At 46.7% G+C, this 15,478-nt stretch overlaps 2 protein-coding genes across 2 annotated transcripts in view; both read right to left on the bottom strand.

Annotated features, from left to right (window-relative positions):
- CCDC134 (coiled-coil domain containing 134) overlaps positions 1–15,478 on the bottom strand; it is a 35,135-nt gene that overhangs the window by 17,592 nt on the left and 2,065 nt on the right. The window lies entirely within an intron of this gene.
- The window catches only part of MEI1 (meiotic double-stranded break formation protein 1), a 72,614-nt gene continuing 57,484 nt past the window's right edge, over positions 349–15,478 (bottom strand). The window contains exons 25-31 of the mRNA XM_027593874.2: positions 14,457–14,538; positions 14,095–14,270; positions 3,689–3,770; positions 3,122–3,228; positions 1,667–1,798; positions 1,371–1,480; positions 349–596 (exon numbers count right to left, since the gene is read on the bottom strand). Of these exons, the coding sequence (XP_027449675.2) occupies positions 551–596; positions 1,371–1,480; positions 1,667–1,798; positions 3,122–3,228; positions 3,689–3,770; positions 14,095–14,270; positions 14,457–14,538 (735 nt within the window). The 3' untranslated portion in view covers positions 349–550. The remainder of the gene's footprint in view (positions 597–1,370; positions 1,481–1,666; positions 1,799–3,121; positions 3,229–3,688; positions 3,771–14,094; positions 14,271–14,456; positions 14,539–15,478) is intronic.

Genomic DNA, 15,478 nt, shown 5'->3' on the forward strand with positions numbered 1-15,478 from the left:
AAAGAAACACAAGGTACCCACTTTAGCCAGGGAGCAGTTGGGCTCAGCTAGCGAGGCACAGGATTTGACCTGCTCAGCTTCCTTGCCTGGAAATTGTACCTCTCTCCACCTTCACCTGAGGTGAGGCAGCAGGTAAAGTGCCCCTCAGAGCACTTGGATCACATGGGTACCACACACGTGGCCTTTCTCTGCACTTCCAGCCCCGTGGGTGGCCTGACTGGTATTTTCTGGGTACAACTGAGGCAGCCAGCTGGTGCTCCTTACATGTTACCAGAACAAATCCCATCCCCTGTCCCTGAGGAGGCCATCCATTCCTCATTGTAGCAATCCACCATGCCAGTGGCAGAGTTATCAGCTCCAGGGAGCCAAGATAAGTTGAGACAGAAATGTTTTTGGAGCCCACAGAGACATGTGAGTGTATCATTTTATTTCCTGACTCCATTTCAACAGTGGAGTAAGATGCTACATTTGTCATCCATTTCCCCAACAATTCTGACTTTCTCTTCTCCAAGTCTTAGTTCTCTCTTTCTGGGCCTTCAAGTTATGAGGGTCAGTCTCTGATGTGGGACAGGGATACAGCCACCCCTCCCAGGCAACTGGCAGCAAAACATGAGAGGAAAATGCAGAAAGGTGGAGCCAACCGTGGGAGAACCACACTTCCAGAGCCCAAAGGTGCTCTTAGGAATAGTGGGCTGAATTCTAAATCTGGGACCCAAACACCAGGGTAGGTATTCAACAGGGAACTGTTTCAGGCACCAGGGAAGGAGAGCCAGGGAGGTAGCCAGTGGGGATGGGGAGGAAGCACCAGACTGAACACCCAGACTCAACTGTCTCTGGAGCCCCACAACCACCCCCAGAGGGCCTCTAGCCACTGCCCACAGCCCCAGGCTTTCTTAGGGACAGGTCAGTCAGCCAGCACCCCCCACTGGGCTGAGGGAAGCACCTGTATCAACTGGGTTTGGGCAATTTTCTCCAAAGCTCTTGGGGAAGGACTGGCTTCTTCCTGAGTTTGGTGATGTGGCTTTGGAGACAGACAAATGGGGGTCAGATCCTGATGCTATTACTGTGTGATCCTGGGCACATCATTTAACCTCTCTGGTGTAAGTTATACCTACGTTAACAGCCCTAGCTTCTGTGAGGATTAGACATAGTACAAGTCATAGTACAAGTTCCTACCAAGTCAAGTCCCTTGGTAGGAACTTAAACAGAATAAGTCAGTGTCATTACTATCCACTATTATTCTCACTGATGCAAATGCTTTAAAGGACAGAGCTGTAGACACTGTCACCCCTCTGAAGCATGATGCCACAGCCTCCCATAGCCTGGGTGACCTTGCCCAGGCCAAGGCTCCCAGATGCAAGAAAGGATACAGCATGTCCAGGGGTGGCTGGACGGAGGAGGTGCTCAGGGAAAGGCCCTCTAAGGAGGCCTGCAGGGTCTGGGCCGTGCTGTGATCAGCCAGGAGACCCATGCTCTGGACCTGAGGAGAGAAGGCAGGGAAGACAGGCCTTCTCAGCAGCCACTCCATACAGGCCCTCTCAACCCTCCACCCTCTGCACTCCTTACCTCCCACGGCTGCTGTGGCCAGAGCATGCATCCTCCACAGAGAAGATGGCATGGACAGTCTGGCCTTACAGCGGCTACCCAGCATCCCCTTCCCACCCACCTGCAGGAAGAAGCCACGCAGAGCCTGGAGTGTGGTGTTCGACAGGGTAGAGAGGTCAGCCAAAGCTGCACCTTGCAGAACATGACCCACTTCCTCCTGAGACAGGACACTGCTGCTCTGGAACCGCACAAACTAGGCCAGGGAAAGAAGCCCCAAACACACAGTGATTTGGCATATCCTTCCTTCACAGATATTTCCGGTGCCCCTGCTGTGTTTGGCACCAGGCTGGGGGCACAGATCTGAAGCCCAGAGAACCCTGCCTTCAGGAGCTCAGAGTTGGTGGGCGGAGGTGGGGCTGTGTCATAGAAGAGTGGGGTAAATGAGGCAGACTGTGAAACCCTAAGAGAGTTGGCCCTGCTGACCCCTTCAGTATCCTTCCCCTCACTGCTTGGCCCTGCACCTCACACTCATGGCCAAAAAGGACTAGGTATGGTTATCCAAACACACCCGCATGTACTCATTTACCTGCTACTTCACTTCACTACCTGGAATACTTTTCCTCCACTTTGCCTATTAATGCTTCAAACCTCACCTGAAATGTTTCCTTCCTGCTGAACGTTTTCATTTCATTAAAGAAATAGAGGCATTAACTGAATGCTTATTGCACCCTTATTCACCTCTCCCTCCTGGCTCTGGCAGAAGCAATTACAGTCAATCTTTGAACACGAGAGTTAACTGCACAGGTCCACCTATACACAGATTTTTTTCGATAAATATAGTACAGCACTGTAAAAGTATTTTCTCTTTATGATTTTCTTAATAACATTTTCTCTTTCCAGCTTACTTTATTGTAAGAATACAGTGTTTAGTACACATAACATACAAAATATGTGTTAACTGATTATGTGATCAGTAAGGCTTTCAGTCAACAGTGGCCTATTAGTAGTTAGGTTTTGGGGAGTCAAAAGTTAATGTGCAGATTTCCAACTGTGTGGGGGTCAGCACAGTTGACCCTAACCCCCACGCTATTCAGTGGTCAACTGTACTCTTCTCTGTGTTCCCACAACCACCACTGATTTATTCATTGATTCACTTCACTATCATTCACAGGCTCACTGCTTTGTTGTTTATTCAATGGGCACTTACTGTGTGCCAGGCACTTAGCATATCTTCTACTATGCCACTAATAACATCATGTTTTAACTATTAGTTTCCTTGTCTATCTCCTTCTTTAGACTGAGGGACCCTTAGAAGGCAGAGCATTTGCCTCAGTGACATCTTTGGTCCCTAGCATAGGATCTGGATGTAGCAGACAAGCCCTGGCCAATGTTTCACATGCTAATGAATTAGAAAGAGTATCTGGGTCTTTGGGGGGTGAGAAGATGTTGCCATTTAGAGGAATTCTCTGAGTAGGCCCACCCATCCCCTCTACTTTCTACCCCTCTACCTGGCCTCTTCAGGACCACCCAGCTCATGACATTCTTCACACCACAGGACCATCCATTCTGCACTTACCAGGGTCATGAGCCTCAAGATCTCAGGTCTGAGGAAGGAACTCTCTCCAGCATCCAGGAGGGTAAACAGCAAAAACCGATTCCAGGGCTGGGAGACCACATGGAATGCTATAGGAAACATGAGTCACCCTGGGTTGTTACTGCTGCTTTTCCAGAGGCCCTGGAACACTGCTGAAGAGGACTTTCTCTTATTGACTCAAAAAGGGGTTGCTCAGCTAGAGGCAGGGCATTGGACAAACTGACCACTGGAAGTTTCTTTCTTCCCTGGGCTTCTATCCACCTATGCTGCCTGGCTCAGGGAGACTATATCCCACTATTGTGGAAAGCAGGCAACAGGAAGGGCTCTGCCACTTCAGAGCTTTGTGACCTTGGTTGGGCAGGTTACTTGACCTCTTTGGACTGCAGCGTCCTCATCCATATAATGGAAATCACAATGCCCTTGCATGTTATGAAAAGAATTAAACAAAATGAGTCTGAATCAAAAAACAGAGGTTGGGAGTCTGGGACAGGAAGGTGGCAGGGGCTGGCCACCCCTATGGGAGCATCAGAGAATGCGCAAGGTTTCTACCGATGTCTGGGCTCCGGGCATGCAGGTAGTCAAGCAAGGCTTCCAGGCAGCCAACACAGGCATAGGACAACAGAGGGTCCTTCTGCAAACAAACAAACAAAACCCCTTCATGTCAGGTTTTGCTACCAATGAGTATTAGTGCCAACCAAGAAAAAAAAATTGGTTTTCAGAATAATTTGTATTTGAATTTCAGATTTGGGATTGTAACACTGTAGATAATCAAGAAATGTTTGTTGCTTGGGGTGCCTGGGTGGCTCAGTTGTTAAGCGTCTGCCTTCGGCTCAGGTCATGATCCCAGGGTCCTGTGATCGAGCCCCGCATCGGGCTCCCTCCTCAGCCGAAAGCCTGCTTCTCCCTCCCCCACTCCTCCTGCTTGTGTTCCCTCTCTTGCTGTCTTTCTCTCTGTCAAATAAATAAATAAAAAATCTTTTAAAAAAATGTTTGTTGCTTTCATCTCTAACTCACACATAGAGCATAGTGCTTATACTGATGATTTACCTACATTCTACCTAAATTCAAGAGACTGTTTCAGAAAAGGAGGGGCGCCTGGATGGCTCAGATGGTTAAGCGTCTGCCTTCAGCTCAGGTCATGATCTCAGGGTCCTGGGATCCAGCCCCACGCTGGGCTCCCTGCTCAGCAGAGAGTCTGCTTTTCCCCTTCCCTCTGAGCATGCCCCTTCCCGCCCCGCTCCTGCTCTCTCTCTCAAATAAATAAAACCTTTTTTAAAAAAAGATAGACTGTTTCGGAAAAGGAGTTAAACCCTGGGCTCCACTAAGAGATTCACAGATTATAGACTCTGTAAGAACCTCACAGTTTATCTAAGCCAGTAGGTTTCAACCTTTTTTAAAAAGCAGAACCTTTTATCAAACAAAATTTTATGCTCTAATAAGCATATCAAAAGATCTCATTGTCATCAGTCATTAGGGAAATGCAAATGAAAACCACTATGAGATACCACTACAACACCCACCAATAGCTAAAATTAAAAAGACTGACAATATCATGTTGGCCAGAATGTGGAGCAACTGGAACTCCCATATACTTCTGATGGAAAAGTAAAATGGTGCAGTCATTTTGGAAAAGTTTGATGGTTTCTTATAAACATATACTCCCCTATAAACATATACTTCATAGTGGTAGGCAGAATTTTAAGACTATCTCATGACTTTGCTCCCAGATGTTACTCCTGTGATTATGCTATAATATATGGCAAAAGAGAGATTATTTGGGCCCAATCTAGTCACACCAGCCATTGAAAAGCAGTTTTGTCTGGCTGGTGGCCGAAGAACCAGAGAACCCGAGGGTGTGAAAAGGACTCAGCATGCATTGGTGGTTTGAAGATAGAGGGGCCGGGTAAGGAAGAACGTGAGCAACCTTAAAGAGCTAGAAGAGGACCCTGAGGAAGAGGGGGATTTTTTCCCCAGATTCTCCAGATAAGTACCCAGCCTGGCCAACACCTTGATTTCAGCCTTGTGAGACCCTGGGTGAAGAACGTGGTCAAACCTACCCAGACTTCTGATGTGGAGAACTGTGGGATCATACAGTATGGTGCCAAGCCATTACATTTGTGGTAACTTGTTACACACATTAGAAAGTGAATATGTCGTGTGACCCATCAATTCCACTCCTAGATGTGTACCCACGAGAAATGAAATCGTATGTCCAAACAAAGACCTGTACTTTAGTATTAAGAATAATTTTATGCACAATAGCCAAAAATCTGGAAGTCCCAAATCAATAGGTGAATGGGTAAACAGTTGTGGTACAGCCATATAATGGACGACTACTCACCAATAAAAAGAAACGAAGTACTGACACACATGACAATATGAACCTCAAAAGCCTTAAGCTAACTGACAGAAGCTAGACACACAAGACCACACTTTGTATGATTTCATTTATATGAATTCTAGAAATGGTAAAACTACAGTGACAGAAAGCTGAGCAGGTTCACTGAGGGGCAGGGATGGGGAGAAGAGACTGACTGCAGAGGGGCACAAGGGGACCTTCTGGGTTGATGGAAATGTTCTACATCATGATTGTGATAGTGTTTACAAAACTATTTGTCAAAACTCATTTAATTGTACACTTAAAATCAGTGAATTTTATGGCATGTAATTATATCTCAAAAAAACCTGATTTTTTAAAAGGTAAAAACTAACAACAACAAAAAAGGCTAAACTCTCTTCACACTGTTCTTCAGAAGGTAGCAATGTGGTGGTTAAGAATATGGGACAGGGGGCGCCTGGGTGGCTCAGTTGTTAAGTGTCTGCCTTTGGCTTGGGTCATGATCCCAGGGTCCTGGGATCCAGCCCTGCGTCGGACTCCCTGCTCTGTGGGAAGCCTGCTTCTCCCTCTCCCACTCCCCCTGCTTGTGTTCCTGCTCTCGCTCTCTGTCAAATAAATAAAATCTTAAAAAAAAAGAAAAGAAAAGAAAAGAAAAGAAAAGAAAATAATATGGGACAGGGGCGCCTGGGTGGCTCAGTTGGTTAAGTGTCTGACTTCAGCTCAGGTCCTAAGCTCAGGTTCCTGGGACTGAGAGACCCAAGTCATGGGGCTTCCTGCTCAGCAGGGAGTCTGCTTGTCCTCCCTCTGCCACTTGCCCTGCTCATGCTCTCTCTCAAATAAATAAAATCTTGGGGGGAAAAAGGGGGCACCTGGGTGGCTCAGGTCATGATTCCAGGGTCCTGGCTTCAAGCCCTGCGTTGCATTGCATTGGGCTCCCTGCTCAGCAGGGAGTCTGCTTCTCCCTTTCCTTCTGCCCCTCCCCCCCAACTCATCTCTCTTAAATAAAATCTTTTATTTTTATTATTTTTATTTTGTAAAAAGATTTTATTGTTTATTTGTCAGAGAGAAAGAGAGACAGAGAGATCAAGCAGGGGCAGAGGGAGGGGGAGAAACGGACTCCCTGCTGAGCAGGGAGCCCAATGTGATGCAATGCAGGGCTCAATCCCAGGACCCTGGGATCATGGCCAGAGCCGAAAGCAGCTGCTTAACCAACTGAGCCACTCAGATGTCCCAAATAAAATCTTTTTTAAAAATAAAAATTGAAAAAAAAAAAGAATATGGGACAGACTTGGGCTTGCATCCTTGCTTAGTCACTTACCATCTATGTGACCCTGGCCAAGGTCACTTACCCTTGCTGACTGGGGATAAAAAAAATTACTGGGTTGCTGAGAGGGTTGGATGAGAATGGATATACAGTGTTCAGCCAGTGCTTGGCACAGAGTAAACACTCAATAAAGGGTGAGAGCAGCTTCATGAAATGCACTACAGAGGTAACAAACCCCTCTTTAACAACCCCTGGGTTTTCTCCACAGAGCCCCTAAGGCCTCTAAGGCACACAGCTTGAAGTGTTTGAGCTAATCCACTTACCTATTTAATAGCTGAGAAAATGAGGCCCAGAGAAAAAAATACTTGACCTGAAGACACCTGTACATATCAGTAGATGGCAGGTCTAGAACAAAACACTAGGCTTTGTGCCTTTTCTCCTCCAGTCTAAAATTAACTCTTGGGGCGCCTGGGTGGCTCAGTCAGCTAAGTGTCTGCCTTCAGCTCAGGTCATGATCCCAGAGGCCTAGGATCGAGCCCCTTGTCGGGCTCCCTCCTCGGTGGGGAGCCTACTTCTCCCGCTGCCACTCCCCTGGCTCTTGCTATCTCTCCCTCTCAAATAAATAAATAAAATATTTAAAAAGACAAAAATTAAATTAACTCTTAACCAGTGGGAACTTCCAGCCTCTTCCCAGGTACGCATGATCACACAGTTATGGGCCAGCATGCTTTGACTTCCCCACCTGGTCAAGCGCTGGGCCCCAGGGACACCCTCTGACCCCCCTGTCCATATTACCTAGTAAACCCAGTGAGGACTGGCTGAATGACGTATGAGGAGCCAGGGCTGCTGGGCATTAGGAAAAGCCAGGTACTACCACTCAGGTAACAATGGCTCCTATTCACAGGATGCACTTCTTGGGACACTGAAGGAACATGGATTTTGTAGCCAAAAACACTTAGGTTTAAATTCTGACCTAAAAGTGTGTGACCTCAGGTAAGTTACTTAATATCTCTGGGACTCTGTTTCCTTGTCTATAAAACTGAGATGAGGGGCACCTGGGTGCCTCAGCTGGTTAGCATCCGACTCTTGATCTCAGCTCTGGTCTTGATCTCAGGGTTGTGAGTTTGAGCCCTGCACTGGGCTCCATGCTGGGCATGAAGTCTACTTTAAAAAAAAAACAAAAACAGAGATGATAATGTCTACCTTATAGAGGAGTTGTGATGAATAAATACCATATGTCAAGTGCTTACATAGAGCAAGCACTCAGTAAATGTTCTCTCTCCACCTCCTAGTCTCCTAGAATCTTAACCTGACATGAACCTCTGCTCTAGTAGGAATGATCCTTGAGATCAAAACCTCGCATCTTGTAAAACTAATTAGCTCACTGATTTCCAAACTGATAACATTCCATGCCCACCCCAATCACAAAGCCAAGTCTGAGCACAAGGATAACTGTCTCTTCCCTGCTCACACCACACTTATCCTTTCCCAAGTCTCCACAGAGGTGTAGCAACTGGACTGGAATCCAGCAGCCGTTCTTGCTGGGGACATCTGGTTTCTGCTTGGAGACCCCCAGCCACAAGACACTCTTCTCCATTCCTCCCAAGGCAGCCTGCTCTACTGTTAGACAGTCCTGGACATGAGAAAAGGCCCCCTCCTGTCTTCCTGCAGCTCCACCTGCTGGCCAAGGTCTCCATCTCCACAGAAAAACCCAGAACAAACCTACTGTATTTCTACTCTGGAGACATTCAGAGACTTACAGTCCTGTGGTTCCTCTAAGAACTAAGCAGAAGGGAAGTTTGCCCTGGCTCTGCCCTACTCCAGCGCCACGCAAATCACACCAGTGACCACAGCCCTTCTTTGGATCCTTCCACTGCTACTAACCTGCCCTCTTTCCCCCATGTAACCCAGCATGGTGAACCCTGGACACCGTCTCCATCCTCACTGCAACCAACACTTCTCTGCTGTGCTCCATTCCTGGGGGAACAGAAGCTGTTCTCATAGGCCCAAATCACCTAATGCTGAAAGACTCCTTTTATTTTGCAGATAGAGAAATGGAGAATCAATAAGAAGACTGACTTGCTAAACCCCTTCAGAGTTAGGAGCTGGGCAGGGGCTACTATGCAGATCTCTGTGATTCTGGCCAGTGCACCTTCCACTGCACTCCATTGGTCCACCTTTTGTCAGACACCTGCAGATTCTGCACATGCTGCCCGGCACTCCCTCAGTGGTGCCGATACTGCATGGCTGCTTTGGCCCAGAGATGTCGAGGAGGACCAGCACTCAGTGCCCTAGCTTATGGCAGTATTGTCATTCTTCCCCCCTTGATACTGCTTTTTAAAATAACAGCTTTAATGAGATATAATTCATAAACCATAAAATTCATCCTTTTAAAAGTGCAGATCAGTAGTTTTTAGTATAATTCCAGAATATTTTCATCATCCCAAAGAGAAACCTCATTACTCATTAGCAGTTGTTCCCCATTGCCTGCCCCCCAACCCCAGTCCTAGGCAACCACTAATCTACTTTCCGTCTCGCCTATCCTGGACATTTCATCTAAAGGAAATCATATCAGATGTGGCTTTTTATGTCCGGCTTCTTTCACTGAGCATGTTTTCAAGGTTCAACTATGTTGTAGCATGTGACTACTTCATTACTTTTTATGGTCAGATAGTATTCAACTGTGTGTATATACAATTTATTTATCCACTCATCAGCTGGTGAACATCGGCTTTGGAACTATTATGAATAGTACTGCTATGAACATCTGTATACAAGCTTTTGTGTAGATAAACGCTTTCAATTTTCTGGGGCATGATACCTGGGAGTAGAATTGTTGGGTCATATGGTAATCCCACGTTTAGCTTTTTGAAGTACTTCCAGGCTGTTTTCCAAAGTAGCTGCATCACTTTTCATTCGATCAACAATCTGTTCCACGTACTCTACATTCTCACCAACACTTGATATTATCTTTTTTGTTTTAGCTTTCCCAGTGGGTGTGAAATGGGCCTCACTGTCACCTACTTGGGTCACTGCAACAATCTCTTGCTCAACAGTCCCCTTGCCTTCAGGCTTTCTCTCCCCACCCCTCTTCCCTACTGGGGTTGCCAGTGATCTTTCAAAAACTCCGTCTGATAGAAGCCCTCCATGGCTCCCCGAACACTTCTTGCCCTGGTACGTGAGGTACTGACGGGTATGGCCCCTGCCCAGCTCCTCAGTGTCATCTTCTAATTCTCGCTGCCCCCCAGGCCCCACTGCACACTTCTACATTACATGCTTTTGCTCATGCTGTCCTCCCTGCCTGCAATGCCCTTCCCTCTACCTCTGCCTAGACACTGTTCAAGGCTGAATTCAATGTCATCTTCTCTGTGAGGCCTCCTCTGACCCCCGCAAGCAGCAGAAGTTTTTGCCTAAAAGAAATTCACAGCTTGGGGTGCCTGGGTGGCTCAGTTGTTGAGCGTCTGCCTTCGGATCAGGTCGTGATCCCAGGGTCCTGGGATTGAGCCCCGCATCGGGCTCCCTGCTCTGCGGGAAGCCTGCTTCTCCCTCTCCCAGTCTCCCTGCTTGTGTTCCCCTCTTTCGCTGTGTCTCTCTCTGCCGAATAAGTAAATAAAATCTTAAAAAAAAAAAAAAGAAAGAAATTCACAGCTTTACGGAAGAAGACAGAAATGCAGACCACTGACTATATAATATGATAAATGCAATCCTTATTACAGGGCTGAATAAACCATTCCGGGAGCTGGGAAGACAGAGAGAGAGAGAGAGAGAGAGAGAGAGAGAGAGAGAGAGAGAGAGAGAGAGAGAGAGACACCTCCTCTATTCTTGGATTGCTATGGAATGTTTGCTGGATGTATGAATGACTGAACAAATAAAGAACTATTTTTAAACAGCAAACCTATGGAAGGGTCTGAAGGAGGTTTAGCTCCAGCCCTGGGGGGAGGACAGAGAAACAAAGTGACTCTTCCATATACTTCCTTAGGTCAAGGGCAGTGACAGAAAGGTCATTATGGCTGAAAACAAAAGGTCAGGGAATTTCTCAGGAGTGTGTCAGTGATAGAAAGGAGGAAGGGGCTACTGGGTCCTGTTCATCAGGCAGTGGCAGGGACAGTGACTGCGAGGCTGAGCAACTCCCCACACAGACCCAGTAGCCTCTCATGAGGAATTCATGGGTTACTCCAGGTGGTTCCCCTTCCCAGGGACTGTTGAGGAGAGTCAAAAACTTCCAGAGAGATAAATAGTATATTACTCTACTTATATGAGTTACCTAGAAGAGTTAAATAGCCAAATAGAGACAGAAAGTAGAACAGTGGTTGTCAAGGGATGGGAAGAGGGGGTAATAGGGAGTTATTGTTTGATGGAGACAGTTTTAGGTTGACAAGATGAAAAAGTTTTAGAGAAAGAAGGTGGTAGTGTTTGTACAACAGTGTAAATGTACTTACTATCACAGAACTGTAACTTAAAAATGATTAAAATGGTTAATTTTGTTATGTAATATTTTACCATGATTAAAAAAGAAAAAAACTGCCAGAGGCACAGAAGAGTGTCACAGGCCTGGTGACACCCAGGCTCTTGGGCAGGAGAGTTGAATGGTGATGGTGCTACAGGAAGTCACTAACCCCTTAGTGTTTAGGCTACTGGTCTGAGGAAAGTTTTTCATCACTCAAGGCCTGGTTCAAATGCAACCTCTCCTGCAGAGACTTTCTTGATTCAAATAATAGGTTATTTTGACATTAATTGTAATTATTAGTATTTCCTACAATCTGAGTACTTAAATGGCTAGAACCATATCATATTCATTTCTGTGTCCTCATTCACTCATTCAACAAACATTGGATGCCAATTCGGTGCCAGGCTTTACGCTGGATATTGAGTATAAAATAATTTTTCTCTTATGTTCTGAATGTTACAATAAGAACTTTGGCCCTTTCAAAAACATTGGAGAGAAAGCATTTGCCCTTCCTCCCACGTTTAACTGGCTGCTCCTCACCAAAGGAGAGATTTATCTAACAGGTAAAATACTAGCCTAACATTGTCTATGCCATCAGGACAGGATCAAGGTATTAAAGGTCATGCTCCCATGAACTTAAACTCTTAAGATCGCAACCAGGTGGCTAAGTGTCCATAATGTAAACATAATTTCCCTGCCTATAGGCTCCTGGTCTAGCCTGGGGGAAAAGAGGGTGGTTTAAAAGTTCTCTTTGAAAAGAAAAATAGGGCGCCTGGGTGGCTCAGTCGGTTGAGACTGCCTTCGGCTCAGGTCATGATCCTGGAGTCCCCGGATGGAGTCCCGCATCGGGCTCCCTGCTCAGCGGGGAGTCTGCTTCTCCCTCTGACCCTCCCCTCTCCCATGTGCTCTCTCTCTCTCTCATTCTTTCTCTCAAATAAATAAATAAAATCTTTAAAAAAAAAAAAAGAAAAAGAAAAAATAAAAAATGAATGAAGGAATTAATGAATTAAAATAAGCTGTTTTTGGATAGATATAAAGCAAGTATACTAAAATGTTAATGGTAGAATCTAGGTGGTGGGTATATGCTGTTTTAGTTAGACTTGGACTCTCACGAAAATTCTGTCACCTTTGCTGTATATGAAAAACTCCAGACCAAAAAAAAGCCCAGTATGACCTGAAGTCCCAGCTACATTCTCCTACAGTGTTTACCAGAAATAAAGCTGATGTTTTGGTTCTCATCTGATTCCTGATTTTTTTGAACCCACAGGGGGAACAAGACACAAAGATTAGTCACACACAGTTCCTACCTTTAAGGAGCTCACAGACTGGGGAAGACTGATAGGAAAATGGGAACTTATATCAGAGAGAGCTAAGTGTATAGAGCCTTGTGCATAGACGTGCTGGCGGAACAAGTCTCGGCAACCGCAGCGCCAGCAAAGGGCCACTCCTGGGGCATCCTCTATCTCCTTACGTTTCCAACTTTGCCCATACTGTGCACAGGCCCAGTGGGGATCAATCCTTGGATATAATCTCCCACAATCAACAGCCGTATCATATATGTGCAGTAATCATCTGGACACCAAATAGTGTCTACTCAAATCAAGGCCCCCATCCCACCCCCAGGAAGTCTCTGCAACTCCTTTCACTCATTTGCTGGCTCCCCCCACCTCCCTCCTCTTGTCTCATGAATGACTTGCCATCAGATCAGACCGAATCTGACTGTCTCCCTTGGACAAGCTCCAAAGGGCAAGAAAAGAGAGTGCGAGTCTAACTAAAGCAGCATAAACATCTAGGGCTTCAGTCACCCTATGGTGACCAGCTCCTATTTGAAAATAATACCCAATAAGCTTCTTAAAAGAGAAGAAAGTCCTGGGGAATCAAGGGTGTCCCAAAGGCCAGGGACAGGGAATGAGTCCATACCAGAGAGCAAAATGGTGCTGCCATCAAGATAAATGCCATTTCTGTTACCCACCCTGCCCTTGGGGAGGTAGGACAAGTCACGTGGTCTTTCCAGCCCAGCTCAAGCACCTCCTCCAGGAAACCTTCCCTGACAGCAACTCTTCACTAACCCTACACCAGCCTATTAGTTACACCCGGTACTCCCACAGTGCAGTGTGTCCCTTTAGCCTCAAACTCACCACACTGTGTTATCACCTCTTGTCTATATGGCAGCCCCCCACCAAATGCTCACTCCTCAAACGCAGGCATCTGACATATCTCCATGCCCCCACCGCTCTTCACAGTATTCGATGGCTGGATAAACAATGATCTCCAAAAGTCCTCTAAGCTGTGAAACATAAAATCCTTTGGGGTAGACATCTATTGTTTTGGCTTACACGAAATTCACTCCTCCTTTTTCTGTGAACAGTTTTCTTTTGCAGAACATTCCTCTTTCATGTTCAGTCTACATGAGTTATAGAGAGCTGACTATATGCCCCAGCCTCCGCGAGAGGGCGCTGGCCCAAGCCAGGCCAACCAGAGCATCCTATGGCCCAGCCACAGTGACTGGGAGGTTACCCAAGCCAGGCTAACGAGACTCAGTTCTGGGGACTGCTGGGAAAGAGAAAGTCTCTTGCTGCTGGAAAGGTGCTGCTGTTGGTCATCCTACCATCCCATGAGAGCAAAGCTGAGAGAAATGCAGAACCAAGACATGGAGACAGAGTTCTGATGACATTGTCTGAGCCTCTGGGATGCACCTGGGCCTGAAGCCAGTGCTGACCTCTGGCCTTCTCAGTTATGAGCCATTTTGAGTTTCATTTCTGTCACTATAACTTTAAGAGTCCCAGTTAATCCATCCTCCAGTCCTGGAGGAAATACCAGGTTCTTAACAGGCAGCCACCCTTTCCTACTGTTGTTCTGGGAGAAGCAGGCTCCACTGACAGGGTCCCACTCAGCAAGGGCCTTACCTGCACCAAAAGGTTCTGCAGTCCAATGACCAGGGACAACACCTGTGATGTTCTCAGGGGAGCTAGGACAGTGTTCTCAGGGGCAGGTCGTGGCTGGGCCCCTGAGGGCACCAGGACCACAAGGGCAGAGGAAAAGCTTTGTTGTAGGGCTGTCCGCAGGAAGCATAAGATGGCAGCTGAAAGCAAGAAAATCTTTATACACAGTTCCTGCCTCCTTCCCCACCTCCCACCTAGCTCTGTCACAAGGGAAGACAGTGGAGATAATAATGGGGTGACCACAGGCTAGTCTGCGAGGAGTGGTCCCATCTCACAGTCTAAGGGAAAAGCTCTTCCTTTCCTGCTAGAGGCCCTTGGGGCCATACCTGAGAGAAGTGCAGCCTTTTTCTTTGGAAAGCTGAGGACCTTCAATACTTGGTCCAGTTCCACGGACAGTGTCTGGTGAACCTGGTAGGGCAGAGGTAAGGGCACAAGTTCCCACATTCTGGCAGCTTGAGCAGAAAATAACCTGTCCTAATATCTCCTATGTACCTGCACATACCCACTCTATCCAGGGGGACAGAGGAGACCACACAGTCTCGGGAGCCCACCAGTCCTGGATTCAGGAGAGTGAGGAGGCAAATTAACCTGTACACAGAGAACCCTTCTTCTCCCAAATCTCCCCCATCGTCAATGAACTCTTCCACCAGGGAGCCTCCCTGGCCTCATCTGTGATTCAGGCTCCACCTCAGCCCACCATCCAACTAACACAGATCTAGAGTCAGACAGCCCAGAATCAAAACAGGGCTGAATAAACCATCCTGGAAGCTCAGGAGAGACAGAGAGAGACAGAGAGAGAGAGAGACCTCCTCTCCCAGCCTGCCTTATTTTCTTCATGTATAAAATGGGAATAATGCCACCTGCTTTCACTTCCTCCAGAACTATTGTGAAGAACAGCTGAGGATGAGCACTGGGGAACATGCTCTTTAAAGTCAAAGCAATGTCCAAACTGAGGGGTTAGTTGGGAGTGGAGGGTTCAGAGCTGAGTCCGCTCTGCTCTCCTCACCCAGAACACATGCTGCTTCAAGGCAGGAATTACTTCTCCGCTTGGATCTATCACAGTCTGACACAAAGCAGTTCCGCAAAAATGCTTGTTGGCTAGTGGAATCAGCAGGTTCTAGGCAGAAGAACCAATTTGTACAAAGGTATTGAGATAACATACTAATGTAAGATGTTAATAGAGGAAACTGTGTGGGAGTTATTTGGGAACTCTCTGTGCTATCAGATCAATTTTTCAGTATGCCTAAAACTGTCTTAAAAATAAAGGCTATTGGGACACCTCGTGCTTAGTCGGTTTAGTGGCTTCCTTCGGCTAAGGTCATGATCCCAGGGTTCTGAGATCGAGTCC

This window comes from Zalophus californianus, chromosome 9 (assembly GCF_009762305.2).
Source record: "Zalophus californianus isolate mZalCal1 chromosome 9, mZalCal1.pri.v2, whole genome shotgun sequence".
In the NCBI taxonomy this organism is placed as follows: Eukaryota; Metazoa; Chordata; class Mammalia; order Carnivora; family Otariidae; genus Zalophus; species Zalophus californianus.